Raw genomic sequence first — 21,048 nt, forward strand, 5'->3', positions numbered from 1 at the left:
TTTTTTTTTTTTTTTTTTTTTTGGTACGCGGGCCTCTCACTGTTGTGGCCTCTCCCGTCGCGGAGCACAGGCTCCGGATGTGCAGGCTCAGCGGCCATGGCTCACGGGCCCAGCCGCTCCGTGGAATGTGGGATCTTCCCGGACCAGGGCACGAACCCGCGTCCCCTGCATCAGCAGGCAGACTCTCAACCACTGTGCCACCAGGGAAGCCCCAGACTACTTGATATCAGGAATTAAATTTCAAATAGACACTTCACACTTAACATTTGCAAAACTGAACTTGTGTTCTCTTCTCCAAATCAGCTCCACCTGCAGCCTTTCCCAGATCCTTGATGGCAACTCCATTCTTAAGGTTGCTCAGGCCAAAAACCTGGGAGTCATCTTTTATTCTTCTCTTCCTCTTATACCCTGTATTTCAGCTATTAGGACATCTTGGTAGTTCTGCTTTCTTCAAAGTGTTCCTGAATCTAATTGAATGATTGTTCTTACAAGTTAAAAAAAATAAGTCTCAGCGAAGTTAAGAGAACAGCCCCAAATTCACATAACTAGTAAGTCAGAATTCAGGCATATGTTTTCTGACTGACCACAAACAATATGATCTCTTATAATACTAGTGCTTCTCCAAAGTAAGTGTTACAATTGCCTTTTTATTTATACAATTCAGAAATAGGATCTGACCCACGATATCACTAGACCTTTATAAGTAGGATGTGTTATTTCATTTAAGTCCTGGAGGAATTCTCTACACACACAATAGTTCTTTCATAACTACTTGCCAACCCAGTTGAATTGACTGGTACTTATCTGTCCTTGTATTTTGCTCTGGGTCAAGAACTGTGTTTTCAATTGCAAGACATAATTGGATATGAGTGTGTTGGGTGAAAAAAAAAAAGGGTATTAATGAAATAAAATATTCAAGGTCTTTTAGAGAGCTCTTTTTCAAAGATTTTCGTGCTATAACCTATGAATTTAGAGCATGTATTAGCTCTTGCTACCTTACATATAAATACTTCATTGTTTGCTGGAATTTTCATGATATGTAATTTTGATCTTATTACTAATCATTAAAGCTTAGATTGAGGGATTATTATTTAGATAATTTAGTATTTTCTCTCAAGGGCCTCTGTCAGAGGGTCACTATTTGTAACTTTCAGATTCACTAAATTCTGAGCTCCTCTAATAGGTTATAATGGCAAAAAGGTAAAGTGTTGGGATCTTGGTAGAGAGCTATCAAAAAAGAAATTTCAGTGTTGATCAAGTTCTTGAAACACCCTGTTTTACTGATAAACTGTATTTTAATGGAAGTTATTCCATCCTTATGTAATTGAATGTAGCAGAAATGAAGTATGTATGGTACTGGCACAAAAACAGAAATATAGACCAATGGAACAGGATAGAAAGCCCAGAGGTAAACCCACACACATATCTTTGATAAAGGAGGCAAGAATATACAGTGGAGAAAAGAGAGCCTCTTCAATAAGTGGTGCTGAGAAAACTGGACAGCTACATGTAAAAGAATGAATGAAATTCAAACACTCCCTAACACCAGACACAAAAATAAACTCAAAATGGATTAAAGGCCTAAATGTAAGGCCAGACACTCTAAAACTCTTAGAGGAAAACATAGGCAGACCACTCTGACATAAATCACAGCAAGATCCTTTTTGACCCACCTCCTAGAGAAACGGAAATAAAAACAAAAATAAACAAATGGGACCTAATGAAACTTCAAAGCTTTTGTACAGCAAAGGAAACCATAAATAAGGCGAAAAGACAACCCTCAGAATGGGAGAAAATATTTGCAAATGAAGCAGCTGACAAAGGATTAACCTCCAAGATTTACAAGCAGCTCATACAACTCAATATCAAAAAAACAAAAAACCCAATCCAAAAATGTGCAGAAGACCTAAATAGACATTTCTCCAGAGAAGATCTACAGATTGCCAATAAACACATGAAAGGATGCTCAACATCACTAATCATTAGAGAAATGCAAATCAAAACTACAGTGAGGTATCACCTCATACCAGTCAGAATGGCCATCATCAAAAAACCTACAAACAAGGCTTCCCTCATGGCACAGTGGTTGAGAGTCCACCTGCTGGTGCAGGGGACACGGGTTCGTGCCCCGGTCCGGGAAGATCCCGCATGCCGCGGAGCGGCTGGGCCCGTGAGCCATGGCCGCTGAGCCTGCGCATCTGGAGCCTGTGCTCCACAATGGGAAAGGCCACAACAGTGAGAGGCCCGCGTACCGCAAAAAAATAAAAATAAAAAAATCTACAAACAGTAAATGCTGGAGAGGGTGTGGAGAAAAGGCAACCCTCTTGCACTGTTGGTGAGAATGTAAGTTGATACAGCCACTATGGAGAACAGTATGGAGGTTCCCTAAAAAACTGAAAATATTGCTACAATATGACCCAGCACTTGAGTCAGTTGAGAAAACCATAATTCAAAAAGAGTCATGTGTTCATCGCAGCAGTATTTACAATAGCCAGGACATGGAAACAACCTAAGTGTCCATCGACAGATGAGTGGATAAAGAAGATGTGGCACATGTATACAATGGAATATTACTCAGCCATTAAAAGAAATGAAATTGAGTTATTTGTAGTGAGGTGGATGAACCTCGAGTCTGTTATACAGAGTGAAGTAGATCAGAAAGAGAAAAGCAAATACCGTATGCTAACATATATATATGGAATCTAAAAAAAAAAAGGTTCTGAAGAACCTAGGAGTAGGACAGGAATAAACACGCAGGCGTAGGGAATGGACTTGAGGACACGGGGAGGGGGAAGGGTAAGCTGGAACGAAGTGAGAGAGTGGCATGGACTTATAAATACTACCACATGTAAAATAGATAGCTAGTGGGAAGCAGCCACATAGCATGGGGAGGTCAGCTCGGTGCTCTGTGACCACCTAGAGTGGTGGGATAGGGAGAGTGGGAGGGAGACGCAAGAGGGAGGAGATATGGGGATATTTGTATATGTATAGCTGATTCACTTTGTTATAAAGCAGAAACTAACACACCATTGTAAAGCAATTATACTCCAATAAAGATGTTAAAAAAAAAAAAAGAAATGAAGTATGTTAAACTGAATTTTGCTAGGGTTCAGTGATATTCTTGAAAGATGCCAATATTAAGCTTTTGGGATGTCCATCATGTCTATTGGTGTGATATATTTGGAAAGCCAATCATTACTTTTCTTCATGTTTATGTACATGTAGAATATTTATCTATGAAACAGATTTTAGGTAAAGAGCATTTCAGATCATTAATTTATCTTTTTATCCTCTTCTAAATTACACTTTAAAGTTTACTTGTTTTGTTATTCCATCAATTTGTATTTTTTAATCCGTGGATGAAATTTGATGAATATTTAATTCTTAAAGGCAATTTCCACATCTTAAATTCTATGTATCTGTCTGTCCATCTACCTACCTACCTTTGCTTTGGTGGAAATATTTCGCATGGAATCACTTTTAAAAATATTCTTATAGGCTTAAGAAATATCTCTTAAGGCAATAAGATGATATGTGAGGCATTAAAAAAAACTGTCTATAATTACTTCCTAAGGCAACTGAATGAGTTAAAGATGTATGGCAACTGCAGCTGTAATGGCATATATTTAGAAAGAAAACTACTTTACAAAAATGTTGGCAAACAAACCTAAAATAAAGTTCAAAAATGAGATATTTTATTTCTGGAAAATGTGGTATCTCTGTTACCATTTGCAATGATGGATATCTGTGAGTCTTTATACTGTGAAGTAAACTATGATCAACGGTACTGCTGTCTTTTCTTTCTCATAGTGTATGCCGATTAAGGGCCTAGGATTCGTGCTTGGAGCCTATCAGTGCATTTGCAAAGCAGGATTCTATCATCCTCGAGTCTTCTCAGTGAACAGCTTTCAGAGTAAGTGCCCTTTGCTTCTGTGCATATATGTGAATACACATAATATCTATCATAATTAATTATTTAGATTTTCTTTTAACCTTGTTGGAGTTAGATGATTAAATCCCCACTGGTTTGGCATTCTTTCATCACTTAAGGAGTTTTTGCTTTAGTTTGTCATCTCCAATCCTCTGGAGTACCACCAAAAAATGTGGGGTTTTTTTTTAGGTATATTTTTGTTTTCAATACATTTTAAATGCCTGGAAATACTGTAGCTACTCAGTGAGACCAGTTGGGATTCAGTTATTGAGAGGTGTTGCTGCAGAAAATTCCTAAAGCTAATTTTGCTAGTTTGCTTATTTTATTTATGTTTCAATTTGTTTGTATGTTAGGTCTCTATGCTGCATGAGGCAGTGCCACAGAGTTAACACCTTAAGGCAACACAATCATATTATCACACAGTTTCAACTGATTAGCTTTTTCAGTCAGGGGTTAGCTGGTTCCTCTGCACAGGGTCTCACGGAGCCAAAGTCAAGGGGTCGTCTGCGATGTGATCTGATCTGAGGCTCAGGGACTTCTTTCAAGTTCATTCAGGTCATTGACAGAATTAGGTTCCTTTCAACTGTATGTGTGAGGTCCCCATTTTATTGCTAGCCGCCAACCTGGGCTTACTCTCAGCTCCCAGAAGTCTCCTCAAGGCCTACTCATGTGACCCTTACTTTTCAAGGCCACCAAGAAAATCTCCCCGGTCTGTTCAGATGGAGTCTTATATAATATAATCATTATATCAGTCATGGAAATGACTATCCCATCACTTTGCCATGTAATGTCACTTAATCAAAGGAAAGCCTATCTCATCATACTTACAGGTCCACCATCATTCAAGGGGAGGTGATTGTACAGGAGGTACACAGGCACACCTCATTTTGTCTTGCTCTGCTTCGTTACGCATCAAAGATATTGTGCTTTTTTACAAATTGAAGGTTTGTGGCAACCCTGTATTGTCAGATGATGATTAGCACTTTTTTCTGAATAAAGCATTTTTAAATTAAGGTCTGTATATTGGTTTTTTAGACATAGTGATATTGTACACTTAATAGACTGCAGAATGCTGTAAGCATGACTTTTACATGCAGTGGGAAACCAAAAAAATTCGTGTGACTTGCTTTACTGCGGTTTCACTTTATTGCAGTGGTCTGAAACCAAACCCACAATATCTCTGAGGTATGCAGGTATTGCAGAATCAAAACTTGCTCACCTGGTTGTTTTAATCTTACTCCAGAAAATGTCAAAGTTACTATTTGAATATTGATTTTTTTTTACTCTGCCTCTAGAGAATGCAGTGTTGCCACGTTGGCTTGTAGCCAGCTATTGGGTATAACAAGAAGGAATGTAGTGGAGAAAGGAGGTACAGGGTTTGGGGTTGCCAAAACTGAGGTACAGGTATCATTTAGGTAGTCATCCATAAATCTTTGTCAGCCTTATTATCGGTCTGTATAGGAATTTGCATCTCTACTGGGCGTAGTTCAAAGTATACAGTGAAATTTAGACCTGAGTGTCTTCCTCTGGGAAACTTGGTAGACATTTATGGATTTTTTTCTTCTTTTTTTCTTGGAAAGCACTGTTCTTCATCTTGAGACAGTTTACACTTGACTTCTAGGTTCTGGAAGTGAGTAACATTTTGCTCTCTCCTCAGTCATATAATTCACAGGGTTCAGCCCTTGTTCTGAGTAATAGTTGTTGTAGGCCTCCAAGATGGCCTCCAAGATTCTGCTCCCACATGTGCTGTACAGATCTCCTCCCCTTAAGTGTGGGTGGCATCTGTGAATACAACGAGGTACTCACTCCCTTGCTAGGCTATGTTATGAAGCAAAGGTGATGGTATAGTTGCTCAAGTGATTATATTGCATTAAATGACTCCTTCCCATAGTAGCAGACTGGAGAGAGATTCTAGTGCCAGTTTTGAAGAAATAAATTAGCTTGTTGTGAGAGGGCCATGTGGCTAGGACCTGAGGGTGGCCCCTAAGAGCTAAGGCAGCCAGCAAGAAAACAGGAACCTCAGTTGTATAAATGCAAAGATCTATAGGTTCTTCCAACAGTGTGAATACATTTGGAAGCTCCAGATGAGAATATAGCCTAGCCAAAACTTTGGTTTTAGTCTAGTGAGACCCTGAGCAGAGAGCCCAGCTTCACTGTGCCAGACCTCTGATCAACAGAAACTGGGACGTAATGATAGGTGTTTTCAGCCCTAGGTTTCCAATAAGTTATTACACAGCAATAGAAAACTAATACAATAGGAATGACGGTAACATATTTTCAGCATGGATATGATTGTGTGTGTGTGTGTGTGTGTGTGTGTGTGTGTGTACAAGATCATGGCAATAGCCCAGCGACTTTGGCATTCTTCACATTTATGGTCCAGACATAACATATGATTCAACACTGAAGGATTAAGGGAATAGGTTTTAGCTTATGTTCTGTGAAGGTATTTTGTATCTGGTTTACCCACATTTGTTCTCAGCTCCCACTATGTGACTGAAATAAAACATTTAAATATTGTAGAACTAGAGAATGACTATGCCATTTGCTTATAACACCACCAGGAGAAACTAGTTAACCTTTAACAACTTATCTTTATTTAATTTGCATACTCCTACTTTCCTCCTTATTTTAAAAGCCAGTGCTTTTCACTGGACCTACTCTGTCTAAGAAGGGGCCGCTTCTCTGCATAAGGCTAATAACTCGTGTGTTGTACACACAGCAGCTGTGGAAAGGAGGCCACAGTTTTCAGAAAGATGAGCTATATTTGGGCATACCTGTGATTCAGCTTTGACCTCAGCACATACTTAGCTAGAACTGGCCTGCCTCAATGACAGAAGAGAAAGCTAGCTGCATGTTATAATTTGAAGTCAGTAAAGTGCTCTTTGACCAAAAATGTCTTTCCTGATGGCCTTGCCAGGTTGCATGAAAATCTAACAGTATTCATTCCTTGTCCTAAGGACCAGGAGTTACAGCTCAGTAGGGTATTCTGCCAAGGGCTAGCCAAACATTTAAAAAAAAATTTCATTTACTATTAGAATTATACTACATACCTCTGTTTTAATGTGTTAAGTTTTTAATCATAGTAGCCAGGCAATTCATATGGGTAGTCGTTTCCATATATTCTTGAGGTGGTTTCTGTGAAGTAAGGAATGACTACACTTATCCCTTGGGCCAAAGGTAAAGAAAGCATCGAAGACCCAATAAATGAGGTAATGTATGCAAAACAGCTAGCATAGTACATGGCACATAATAAGTGTTCATAGATATAGTTAAATAAATGAATAAGCAAACACATATATAAACACACATCAGTGATAGATGTACAGAGAGACTCCTTAAGTACCATTGGTATTTAGCACTTTGTCTCACATATTTTATTATATTAGGATAACCAATTTTTTAAACTAGAATTCTTAGAGAATGAATTCTACATAGATCAGAAGGAAGATGGGACAGCAAAAGTCTGTAACAACCAGTGCTGCATTGAGAAGGACAATACAAAGAAAACTTGGGAGTTAAAGGCAACAGGAGGAAATCAGTTGCTTGATAGGGAAAGTGGGATATAGAAAACAGAAAGGGATGCCTCTCAAAGGTAAAATTTACTTATTTATAGCTGTGAATCTAGAAAAAGACCTGAAATTCCCACATATAGTCTTGTATCCCATTTGGAGAGAGGAGCTAAGATGTGGTGTTGATCTCTTAGAGAAAATGTCAGTGTGACTGTTAAAAATCCTGTTAAAATATGAAGTGATTTAAAAATCTTTATTTAGACCTAGGCCCACAGTAAACAAAGAACTTGTAAAGAACAACAAAGATACGTTCAGATGACTTGATTTAAAACTGTGCTGACAGCCCGGAGACTGTGTTCCTGGCATCTCTTTAGATTGGTGGTCATAGGAGAGCTAATAGGATCTGACATCTGGATAGCAGCAGGATTTCAGAATCGCCAAGTACTGATGTGTAACTGTCTCTTCAAATCTAGGTTGTTCACTTCCAGGTTGTTGAAATACAAGCTTATGACAAGCTCATCTTCCTCAAATCCATCTGTCACAGTTTGAACTCTGTCTTCAGTACAATCTCCTTTCTCTTTCATGGGACACATTACCAGCCTCTCAGTCTTCCCTCTCTTGCCTTTTGGATCGACTTCAGCTCACATGCATTTCCAGATAAACTCATCTAACAAATGACCCACATCTAAAAATGACAATCCCTGCTTTGGCAACTCTGTTGATGGTGGGGAAAAAATGCCCCCCCGGGCTTCCCTGGTGGCGCAGTGGTTGAGGGTCCGCCTGCCGATGCAGGGGGCGCGGGTTCGTGCCCCGGTCTGGGAGGATCCCGCGTGCCGCGGAGCAGCTGGGCCCGTGGGCCGTGGCCGCTGGGCCTGCGCGTCTGGAGCCTGTGCTCCACGGCACGAGAGGCCACAGCAGTGAGAGGCCCGCGTACCGCAAAAAATATATATATTTAAAAAAAAAAATTAAAAAAAAAAGGCCCCCCAAAAGCAGAGATTTAAAAAATGTGTAGTCTCAGAAGAAAGAAATGGAAAACTCTTTGAAAGCAGGTACAGTATAGGGATGCTGAGCTCCAAGCAAACTGCTCAGCAAGGCTAACCTGTCTCTGGGATGCACATCTCTGTGTTGCACTTGGGTCTCACACTCCCCATTCCTCTTCTGTTTCATGACCGGAGAGCTGGAGATATTTGGCTTTTTGCAGACTAAGTCCAGTCTCTAGTCTAATCCCCAACTTGGAATGGATTAAAAGAGCTTCAATATCATATTCTCATAATCAACATCATTACTTTTGCTCTTGGTCTTACTTAAGCCTTGTGACCTGGTTCTAATCACTTCAGTTGTAGTAGCAAAATTCTCCATCTAACTGCCTGGGCCTATACTTTTGTCTGTCATTTGCCTAATTTTCAGTTTTTACATCTTCTTTCATTAGTCCTGTTTATAGGGATTGGAGTCCAGGCACTAAATGTCTGGCAGATAGGGTTATTTGCCAGTGGAAGAGTTTCCAGTGCCGCCAAGCTTCTTGGACTACTGACTATCTCATTTACCTCGTTTGTCTTTAACTAGTTCTTTTCAGTTATTGGAACACTCCATACCATGTTGGATTTCCCTGGTTGCCGATCTCAGAGCTGTATTTCTACCATAGTTTAATATAATAATTAAGAGCATAGTCTTTGGAATAAGTCTAATTTGGGTTTGAATCCTGCCTCCATTACTTACTTGCACTGTGCTAAATTATTTAACTAACCTAAGCTTCAATTGTGCCATACATAAAATTGGGATAACACCATCTGCTTTATAGAATAAATAAGGATTCAATGATGTAATGAATATAGAGTTCTAATCATAGTAATTGGCACGTATTAAATGCTCAAAAATATCGTTACTTTTATGGTAACTATTGGAAAGCTTGTATTTATTCTGCTTACCCCTTTCCTCAGATATTCTGCCCATTTTCATCCCTTCCGTCTAGTATTTGCTCCACTTCCCAGCTGAGGAACACATTTTCAAGTCCCAGAGTTTTTCAGCTTTATCCTTAAAATGGGCCTCGCTATGAGATGTAATAGTCCACTCAAAGTCTTCCTTCTCCCCTACCAGCTGAAATTTTACTTTGTTAGATTTTCCCTTAGGTATTTCATTCTTTTTATTTGTTTACATTATTAGACTGCTAATTAGAGATTCACTTGTGTTAACAATCAGCTTCCCCCAAGTATTAAAAAACCTCTGGCAGGGGAATTGGACTGTCAATTATTCATACATTAGCTCATTGTAGTAAGCGGAACAGTGCCCCCTAAACCCCAAAAGATGTGCATGTTCCAATGTTCACAACCTGTGAAAATGGTACTTCACATGGCAAGAAGGGACTTCTCAGATGTGATTAAATTACAAACATTGAGATGGGGAGATTATCCTGGATTCTCCAGGTGGGTCCAGCCTAATCACGTGAGTTCTGAAGAGCAGAGAACTATTCCCAGTGGTAGTTAGAGATAGATGTAAGGACACAAGGAGGGACGCTTGAGAAATGCTACATCACTGTCTTTGAAGATGGAGGAAAGGGTCCACAAGCCAAGGAATGGAGGTGGCCTCAAGAAGCTGGAAAAGGCGAGGAAATAACGTCTCTCCTGGACTCTCCAGAAGAAAATGCAGCCCTGCTCACACCTTGGTGATAGCCCAGTGAGACCCATATCAGACTTCTGAGCTATAGAAATATCAGAATGAACATAACTGTAGTTGACTCTTGAACCACACAGGGTTAGGGGCACTGGCCCCTGTGAAGTTGAAAATCTGTGTATAACTTTATAGTCGGCCTTCCTCACCTGTGGTTCCACATACATTGATTCAGCCGACCATGGATCATGTAGTACTGTAGTACATATGCAGTGAGAAAAATCCACGTGTAAGTGAACCTGCACAGTTCAAACCTGTGTTGTTCAAGGGTCAACTGTGTATTATATTTCATGTAAGAAGCAGTATAGATTTGTGTTGTTTTAAGATACCAGATTTGTGGTAATTTGTAATAGAAAACCAGTACACTCAGTATGTTTGGTTCCCACTCGGCATTCATTCCAGTGTTCACAGTAAGCCATATGTTTTTTCTAGAGGAAACTGTTCATAATTGCAAATGATTGCTGACTTAGACAATTTATAATCTAGCAGGCTCTTTGTATGAGGATGGCCTTTGAGTCAGACAGACGGATTTGAGTCTTATCTCCACTTACTCACAGGAGACTTGGGAAGTTTCTCATATATTCTGAGACTCTCCCCTTATTCATACATCAGGAAGAGTGAAATCTATGCCCTTGGTAGTTATGAGGAGTAATTGAGATAACATGATATCCCCCCAAATTATAGTGATTATTATATTAAAGCGAATATGGAGAATTTAGTCTTTATTTATAGTACTTATGTATTGGGTGTTGTGGAGATTGAATAAATAGTCCATAGGCAAAAAAAAAAAAAATCCATTCGTGTTTAATAATTTTATAATTCAGATCAGAAACGTTCCAAGATCTATCTAAGGTGGTATTTTTGTCCAAAGAAGAATACTACTACAGTCACTTATAAGAAATAATCTAGAAGACAATAGAAAAGTGAATATAAGATGTTTATGTAAGCATATAGAAATTCAGGGAAAGATTGACTATATTCATAGTGAGGAAATATAAATTAAAAAATTTTTGCTCTGGGCTTCATTTTGAGCTTATTGTTACAGCTAGCCATTCATGATATAAGTGCATGAAAGTATATTAGCTACTCCTGATTTTAGGATATGCAAATATGTATTCCTGTCCTAACAGTAGCAATCTTTTTGGACAACAGTGTGAGCATAACCACAGTTTGCTAACTGTTCTCTCCTCATGAATATTATACATATTGAACCAAATATGCACAGAAATCTCCTGAGTGTATTGGAGCTACTCATGTGCATGTACCTATTTCCACTTAATTTTTGGATGTGATTTTATCAAGTTGGAGACTGGAGGCAGATTACTTCATCATCTTAAACAGATGAAATAATGAACAAATATATCTTCCCATGGTTAGCTCATTGCAGCATTTTAACTCTAAACATTGATTGATGAATACGTTCCCTCCAGTTCTAATGAAAAATCAGATATGTGTATGGAAAAGAAGAAGATGTTTACCCTAATAATGATGTCAGATGAGCATTATTTGTATGGAGAGCTGATGCTGAACCCTCATTGTCTGACTTGATTCTTTGTTACTTCCAGCTGAGTTATGTTCATTGTCTGTGATTCATCTTTTTCTCTCATGCCTGTTGAATGGAAAGAAGAGAGGTCTGTGACATATAAACACATGGGGCTGGTCTTGCAAAGGTCCAAGCTCTAAGCTTCTTCTGCCTGAACCAGTTCCTAGCACTGAGGGCCACAACACCTCTAAGAAGGGACCTCTGATCAGCTGGTTTGTTGATTGGTTTATGTGCCTGAAAATCCATCTGTCAGAAATACTACTGGGCACTGCCTCTGTGCCAGACATTGTTTAGAACTGGAGAAACAGGAGTAAAAAAGCGAGGTTTCTGAGCTTCTGGGACAGACCCATCATCTTCCCAGAACATATTGCAATACCCGCAAGCAACAAATGAGGGCAATCTTGAGTAAAATATAACTCACTGTCCAATATTAGTAAATTAGATCAAATGTAAGAGCTTTAAGATTTAACAGGCTTTCAAGGGTAGGTATGGTTTCTATCCAGATACTCAAATGTCCAAATGTTGTGTTTTTACTATTGTGAAAACACAAGTTTATACTTCTGGCACTTAAGTGTCTTAATCAGCAAAACCCTTAATACAATAGTGATATTTCTACATAATATTTATACTATGAAGACCTGAAATATATAACTTCTGCTTCAATCCACCCTCCCCCCTCAAACTCATTCCTCATTTTTTTCTAAATCAGAAACTCAGTGTTTTTCTTCCATAAAATATAGGAAGAAAACTTTCTGGGGTACATTTTGAAATATGTGCACAAGTTGTAAAAAAGGTAAATACATTTTGATGTACCAGCTTGACACTTCTATAATTTATTCCCAGGGGGTATCAATCTAAGAGATTAAGAAAGATGTATTTTTTTTCTATTAAAAAAATGGAGGAGCAGCAGGAGAGAAGTTCTCCTTTAGTTTGTTCATTTGTTAAATCTTCAGAAAATATTTTAAAAACTAGTATTTTAAGAAAACTTCTGAAAAGTTTTAGTGTTTCATCAGCAGTGACTGAAATTACCACTTGGATTTTTATGACAAATGAAATTTCTCAATGTGTACACAATGTAATTTTTTTTTTCTTTGGCAGCCGGCATTCAAATAGAATTTTGCCACATGAGTTTTCTAATGTTACCTTCTAATTCCGTTTGCAATTCCCTTCAAAGGAAAAGGATGGTATTACCTTGTTAAAGGAAAAAGTTTAAGATATTTCTACTTAATATTATGTATAAGGACAACTTTTAATTAATGAGTAATGCAGTTTATTCTTTACTGAACTTTTTTGTGGAAAGAGGTATGGCTAGATAGGAATGACAGCACTATTTTTTTTTTAACATCTTTATTGGAGTATAATTGCTTTACAGTGTTACTTTCTGCTGTGTAAAAAAGAGAATCAGCTATATGTATACATATATCCCCATATCCCCTCCCTCTTGCACCTCCCTCCCATCCTCCCTATCCCACCCCTCTAAGTGGTCACAAACCACCGAGCTGATCTCCCCTTGCCATGCAGCTGTTTCCAACTAGCTATCTGTTTTATATTTGGTAGTGTATATATGTCAATGCTACTCTCTCACTTTGTCCCAGCTTACTGTTCCCCCTCCCCATGTCCTCAAGTCCATTGTCTATGGGAATGATAGCACTGTTAACTGAAATTCAGATTTCATAAGACAGTATGTCTAAGCACATTATTTAAAACTGTATCTCCTCATTTTATTGGGTTATTTTGAATTGTTTAATTTATTTCAATAGAAGTTTTTAAAAAATCCCCAAATGGGGTGAAATATTTAGAAAGGCATTGTTAACAGTGTTAACTATCCTAATCTTATTAGAATATCATAAGCAGTACAAAATTTAAAAGAACAGCATAAAAATGAAGGACTCACTAAGAAATAATCTTTATTTCCTGATTTAATGATGTAAAATATTGCACTTTATTATTTCATGTAAAAAATGTAGCCAACAGTAACATACAGATATATAATTTAGTATTTATTGTATGCATTTAATAAACTTTTTTTTTTTTGTGGTACATGGGCCTCTCACTGTTGTGGCCTCTCCCGCTGCGGAGCACAGGCTCCGGGCGCGCAGGCTCAGCGGCCATGGCTCACGCGCCCAGCCGCTCCGCAGCATGTGGGATCTTCCTGGACCGGGGCACAAACCCGTGTCCCCTGCATCGGCAGGCGGACTCTCAACCACTGCGCCACCAGGGAAGCCCTAATATACATTATTTTGCAACAGCTGTATGTTTGCTGTATGGTACATTCTTAAAAATATGCTGATCATAGTTTGTAAAACAAAAACCTTATAAAACTCAGCAAAATTTGCAAACTGATCAGAAAAGTGTTTTGGGAGACTAGAAAAAATACTTTTTTGTTTAATTGTGTTTCAGATCAGAGACTAGAGGTGTGGCACCTAAATGTAATGCATGATCCTGGATTTCATCCTGGATAGATAATAGCTACAAAGGACATTACTCTGAGAATTGATGAAATTTTAATATGGACTGTTCATTAAAAAAAATTTCATCAGTATTAAGGTTCCCAACTTCGATCATTGTAATGTGCATTTGTATGAGAATGCTCTTTTCTCAGGACATACAAGCTGAAGTGTTTATAGGTAGAGAGATACAATATCTCAAATGGTTCAGAAAAAAATAGTATACATATACATTTTTAAACATCAGTTTTATATCGAGAACATGAATGATAAAGTAAATGCTATAGAATATAAATAATTAGTGAATCAGGGTAAGAAATATATAGGATTTCTTTTTTATATTTGATAAATTTGTTACATTTTGTAAATTTAAGGTGTACAGTGTGTTACTTTGATACATTTATATATTGTAATATGACTGCCATTGAAGCAATATTTATCACATTACATCATTATAGTACGATATTATTGTCTGTATTCATTGTGCTGTGCATCATATCTCTATGGCTTATTTACTACTCCTTACAAGTTTGTAGTTTTAAACACCATCAATTTTAACCCGTCACCTCCTATAGCTGTTAACTACCATTTTACTCTCTGTGTTTTACAGGTTCGACTTTTTTAGATTCCACGTACGATTCTCTGTTAGTGATATCATATAGTACTTGCCTTTCCCTATCTGACTTACCTTGCTCAGCATAATGTACTCAAGGTCCATCCATGTTGAAACAAATGGCAGGATATCCTATTTTCTCATGGCTGAATAATATTCCACTGTGTATATGTGCCACATCTTTTTAATCCATTTATACGGATTTCTTGCTGCTATTCTATGCATTTCAAATTATATCAAATTAAAAGCTACAAAAATAGAATTTTCACAATTTCAGAGGTCTAAAAGTTTTCAGTAATTGTAGCATTGGTGGGTTAATTAGGCCTTTGGGATTTGGAGCAAAATTTACTTTGTTGCTTACTGCTATCTAGAGGGTCCTGGTTTTAAATATTTAGTTTTTATTATAAAAATTATATACACATTAAAGAAACTTTGGAATGTATAGAAAAGTAGAATTTAAAAGGCATTTGAAAATCTATTGGTCATTTAATTCTTTAAGTTTATAGTTTTTATACAATAGTCTCTCTCTATATAATCTTTCTAAAACTTGGTATAAATGTCCAGAGGTTATATGTTTTTCTGATGTCAATGTAAAAAAATTAAGGTAAGCAAATAGATTAACATACTGTTTACGAATTGTCACAATTTATCTTGATGGGCTCCTGTTTACAGGTGAATGTTTTAGATTCACCAGTGCTCCTGTGGAGCTACTGTAACCTTCTCCCTATGCCCTCTATAGTTTTGCTCAAGGCAGCATATTTGATCACCCATATAATGAACTGAAAACCTCCTATTGCCAAAGTTAATAGCTCTTCATATTTGCCATTTGTCTTCAGGAAGTATTTGCTTCATCTGAAAGTTCCAAGTATCAACTTTGTTTTTAAGTCTTAGCAAAGCAGATTGGGATTCTGGAGGATGCGTGGAGGATGTTTCAAGTTGCTCAGAATCAATTATCATCCAAGATGATTTCTAAACAGTAATATTAAGTAATAGCTTATATTCTTAATGTATCTTTCTAGTTTATGTCTAGCATCTTGAAAAATATAATTTTTATGCATAACTGGTTTGAGAACACAAAGAAAGATTTGAGTTGAATGTGATTTTCAACTATACATTCGTATTACAGGTCAATTAATTTATTCTTTTGAGAGATCACTTTTATCATTATCAATTATTTCCTGACTATCCAGTATGTATAAATTACTGTGTTTGGTGCTGAGTATATAAAGAGGTATATAAATCACAGTCCTGTTCTCTAGGAACTTAAAATTTTAAACCATCATAAACTTAAAGTGCCATTCAGTAGATTAACAAAAAGCCCATTATTATTATCTAGTAGTAGTGTGATTTCTACTATCTGCATGTATTCTCTTGTTCTAGGTAGAGAACTTCAGCCTAAATTAATAAAATATTTTTGGAACCAGAAGATTATTTAATCATGCTTTGCGTCCTACAGGAAACAGTTAAATGTAAAAAGCTCTATCCTTAATTTTAGCTTTTTTGAGCTTTAGAAATCAAATCTCTGACTTTCAGTTTTGCTTTCTCTCCATTTTAACACTTTGTGTCCCTTATAGAATCTCATGATTTTTCATAATCAAATAAAGTGAAGGCAATTATTAGAGAGGAAGTTTCTCATGGCAGCACTTCACTGTTTGACATTTGTGAGTTGATCTTGTGATTATTTTGAGCACAAAGGATAAGATGTTATCATAATTTATCTTCCAACAAATTGCTTTTTATCCGTGAATATTGAAACACTCATTTAACCAACATAACTTAATATTACCTGTATCAGGAAATATAGAATTGTTTGGAATTATGTCAGTTTACAACCCTGAATCTAGCTATTACTATTTCAGTAGACATAATACCCATTAGCTATTATTTCAGTCCTACCTGAGGAAGATAATGGGCTTCTCTATGGTATGTCCTGTACTCATGATTGTATTTTATAGCCCAGTATACGTTGGGTCTTTTGCAATTTTAATCTAGGTTGGGAAATAAAAATATAAAACCATAGTCTTACTTTAGAGAGTTCACAGTTTATTTGGGTTCAGCATATGGATGTGTGGAACTCTAGCAGTAAGCACAGCAGAGGGACACAGGCAATTAAAAATAGCCATAACGGCTTGGAGCAGCAGGAAGGGAAGTGAACAGAGACAGAGTGGATCAGGTGTGAAAAGTTCTCTGTGTTGGTGTGGAGATAGAGAATAATGGGGCAGGGTAGTTGCATTTGGACAACAGACTGCCTGAGATTCTTGTGTTCCTGAATTCCACCTCCCATTCTCTGCTTCAACAGGCTGAATCTAAACAAGTAACAGTCTCTCCAGTAAATCAGAATTGGGGGATATTGTGATCACTATGAAAGAACCTTGGTTTATGCACAAGAAAATATGCCAATGTAGAGGGGGCCATAACTAGGGAAAAGATAGATGTGCAGCAAAATCGGATTAGTGGAAGAAATGTATATCTTTCTCTCATATGCAGAAATGGTATATAAGTCTGATTTAGGAATAAGATTTTCTAGTAAAAGAAAGAAGGAAAGAAAAGAGAGCCTAATTAAAAAATATATATATATTGAATTTAATTATATACATTTAATATACACAAAATAAATTTCACAGAGAATGTACTCCATTTTTAATTGCAGGAGAAATTTTTTTCTTTTTTAATCCTTGGATATGTCTTATGAAAAGGAAACAAATAACTAAACCCAAATGTTTAGAGTGTTGCAGAATGCCTTATGGGTCTTTGACAATACTCTAAAAATATCAGTTGTTGAATTTGGCAAAGTCTGAGAAGAGAAACTGTTTTGCGTTTTGTTTTTTCCTAACATGAAATTAAGGTTTTTCCCTTGGTGATGACTTAAAGCTCATTGAGCTTTGGATAGTTTGATCAACCTAGTTTATTAGAGCATCTCACCATACTGTGATTTGGTTACAATCTGTATAATAGGGAACTGGAGAGAGTTCTACTCGTTATTTTTTTTAATATAATTTATTTTTTATTTTGACTGTGCCATATGGCATGCGAAATCTTAGTTCCTTGAACAGGGATGGAACCTGTGCCCCCTGAAGTGCAGAGTCCTAACCACTGGACCACCAGGGAATTCCCCGGGTTCTACTCTTTAAGTGTGATAGTTTAAACTGGGAGTAATTCATTGCATTGTCTACTATCTTTAGGAAACGGATTAGACATGTATTGTAAAGGAAAGAAAAGGACCACAGGCAAGAATAAACTACCTCTGCAGAGTAATTTCCTTTGTAAACATGTAGGAAAGTGTTTAACAACGTAATTAGAGTTGTCTGTGAGATCTACTAGTCCTAGGCTTGCTGACCTCTCTAAGTCCAGCTTATGGTCAGCATGTTCTTCAAATCTAGGGGACACCATTCAAATTGTATTCTATATGACTTTGGCACTTAGAAGCCATCTTTTGTGTGTGTGTGTGTGTGTGTGTGTGTGTGTGTGTGTGTGTGTGTGTGTGTGTGTGTGTGTGTGTGTGTGTGTCCTGTATCACAAACTCTGGATGTACCTCAGATTTTAGCTACCTGTTGGGTTCAGAAGGACTATTTCATAAAACAAAGATTTTCTCTACATACTTTTTCTTTACTGCTTTAACTTTTGTTGTGGTTCTGTTTATGGTAGTTGGTTTATTTGAAGAGTGTTTGCACTTGTTAGGAATCACCGTCCTTTGTTACAAATGTCCAGTGTCTGTAAAACCATTACTTTTTAAATATTTTGCCCATTTTTTCATCATTTCTGATGAAAAAGTAAATTCAGTCCCCATTCTTCCATCTTGGCCCGAAGGGGAAATCCTGACCTCTGTCTCCCACATCTGTTCTTAGAGCCCTTGACATTTTTGTCAGCCTCATCAGACCATCTGAATCCTTGACAATTTTCTTAATCTTTCTCAGTACAGTGACTCTTTCTGGCTTCACCTATACGACTCTGCACTTTTTACTCAAGAGTTTATTAATTCATTGTTTTCTTAGTAACCTAGGTTTTCATACTTCATAGATTTTGATTTGTGTGCCTGTTATTCCTCAAGTTTGTATCTATATTACATACCTGTTTCTCACCCTTTCACATGCTGCTTGGCCCTACCTCTTACTCTAGCCATTGCCATGATTATTTTCTGAAAGCTTTGAACAGCTTTGCATAAGTACATTTGTACTACTCTTTGCCTCAGACTGGCACCTCAGACCATACTTCTGCCTTTCTGTTCTGCTGTGGGCACCACTGAAGTAATTTTTCAGGGTGCAGGAACCTGCTCTGGGCTCATGAGTGCGTAACCCAGAAACGTGTGGAAATTAATGACTCTGGTGGCCACCCTTGACCAATAAGTAAGGTTGATGATGGGGAAATGTTTTCCTGTTTAATCCGTTAGATTGACTCGTACGCAGGAGGCCCCTGGAAGACTGAGCACTGGCTACCCCGAGGGAGTAAAGGCAGCATGGGTTTCCTTCTCCCCAGCAATGCCATTGTCACAATCCTCTTTATTTTCTCCCCTCGACTGCTTTATCCTCCCCATTCGTTTCTATGCTACTGAAAATTGTAGAAAATAAAAAAACTCTCTTGACTAGATCTCCCAGTAGATCGTATCATCTTATCCAGACTGGGTTCATTTTCTGCCAAGTGATCCAACTGGTCTTCTTGTGTTTAACTGCTTCCTTAATCTTTCATGTCTTCATACTCAAAACTGGCCACCTTCACACATATTCTTACCTGAGCTGTTAAGAAGTATAAGACTTTACAAGATTAGCTTCCACATTTTCTTTCTTCAATACATCAAAATGATTTTGAACTGATTCCTCCTCTCTATAAAAAATACTTAAAATATCTTTAATATACCTCTACTTTCTAGTGTTAAAAGAAGTGACATCAATTATTAGAGTTAATTTCCCCAACTATGCTCTTGATTACCTCCAATCCTAACTTCTAAAGTCTTTACCAATCTTCTCAATCTTTTTTTAATTTCCAGTGCCTCCTTTTGCTGACTATAGCTATGTTCAGATCTCACCTGTAATGGAAGAAAACAAAACACAAAACCAAAATCCTTTTTTTTGACCCCATTATTATTATACCTATTAACCACGAGCTTTTCTTTCCTTTTGTATTCAATGGAACATTGACTGAAACAGTATTCTATTTTATTACGTATTTATTCCTTAAGCCCTGACAACCTAATTTCAATCTCTACCACTCTCCAGAAACTACTGTCTTAAAGGTCAGTGAAGGATGAAATAATCATTAAACCTCATAGTTTCCTCAGGCATCCTCTCTGATCACATTCCAGCATGTTCCAGTAAATTCCAGTTTTCTTCTATGACATTGTGAAAACTTCTACCTATTTAACTTCTTCCTCTTTGCAGTTCCTGATCAATACCTTATCTACTCCCAGAGTTCTCTGTAAGTTCTTTCACTGACACTGATTCTTCTCCCACACTCCATTCTTGTATTATTTCTCATTTCTTATTGTATATTTCTCCTGGACAATGAATTGGATGGCAAATTTAACTTATCTGCAATGGAGCTTGTCATTCCCACTGACTCCCTTCATATCTCAGCTGTTTCTTGTAACTTCCTTGTTTTTGATCAGTAGTGCCTTTCTTTAAGACACCAGTGGATTCCTAATTACTCTTTGCGTCTCCCATATTTGGAGAAGAGAAAGCAAGGCACTGTGATTTACATACACTATCTCATTTAATCCCCACAGCAATTCATATTTCATATATAAATAAAGTAAGACCCGAAGTGGTAGGGTGAGTTGCCTAATGTTATAGAGCTGTCTAGGGATGGGAACCATGTCTGCTGGACACTGAAATTCATATGCTTTTCAGTGTGTAACAGAATGAAGACTCTTAAACAGCAGTGTATCCTGAATCAACAAAGAAATATTCAATTATGTTTGCTATTGTATTTATTAAGGAAGGAATGAAGACAAAAATACATCTTAGAAAGACTGTGAACCTTCAACAAGAGATGAAAGTAATAAAGATTTTCTGTTAGACTTTGTGTTATTAAAATGGTGTTAACCAGAATAACTTCTTTCCCAAATTCCTCAATCAAAGTTATGTTATATACTGAGCTGTATTATATACTAAACTGGGTATATATTTACTAATATCTTTCATGTTGAGGTCAGGGTTAGAAATAGGTTTGGGTTTTTTTTTTTAAGTATGTATTATTAATTAGATATTTATCAATGCTAAACTCAACTCAACATTTAAAGAGAATTCTTACCTCTTGGGCTTCAGAGCCACGTTAAGTTTGATAACTGAGACAGAAGAATCTAAAGTTAAAGGGAGATCAGTAGCAGCAGTTAGATTATAGTGTGG

At 37.3% G+C, this 21,048-nt stretch overlaps 1 protein-coding gene across 1 annotated transcript in view; it reads left to right on the top strand.

Moving 5' to 3' along the window:
- GPR158 (G protein-coupled receptor 158) overlaps positions 1 to 21,048 on the top strand; it is a 323,232-nt gene that overhangs the window by 150,696 nt on the left and 151,488 nt on the right. Inside the window, exon 3 of the mRNA XM_027121877.1 lies at positions 3,811 to 3,913. Coding sequence (XP_026977678.1) covers positions 3,811 to 3,913 — 103 coding nt within the window. The remainder of the gene's footprint in view (positions 1 to 3,810; positions 3,914 to 21,048) is intronic.

Source organism: Aethalodelphis obliquidens, unplaced genomic scaffold (assembly GCF_003676395.1).
Source record: "Aethalodelphis obliquidens isolate GAN/ISIS:26980383/991018 unplaced genomic scaffold, ASM367639v1 scaffold23, whole genome shotgun sequence".
In the NCBI taxonomy this organism is placed as follows: Eukaryota; Metazoa; Chordata; class Mammalia; order Artiodactyla; family Delphinidae; genus Aethalodelphis; species Aethalodelphis obliquidens.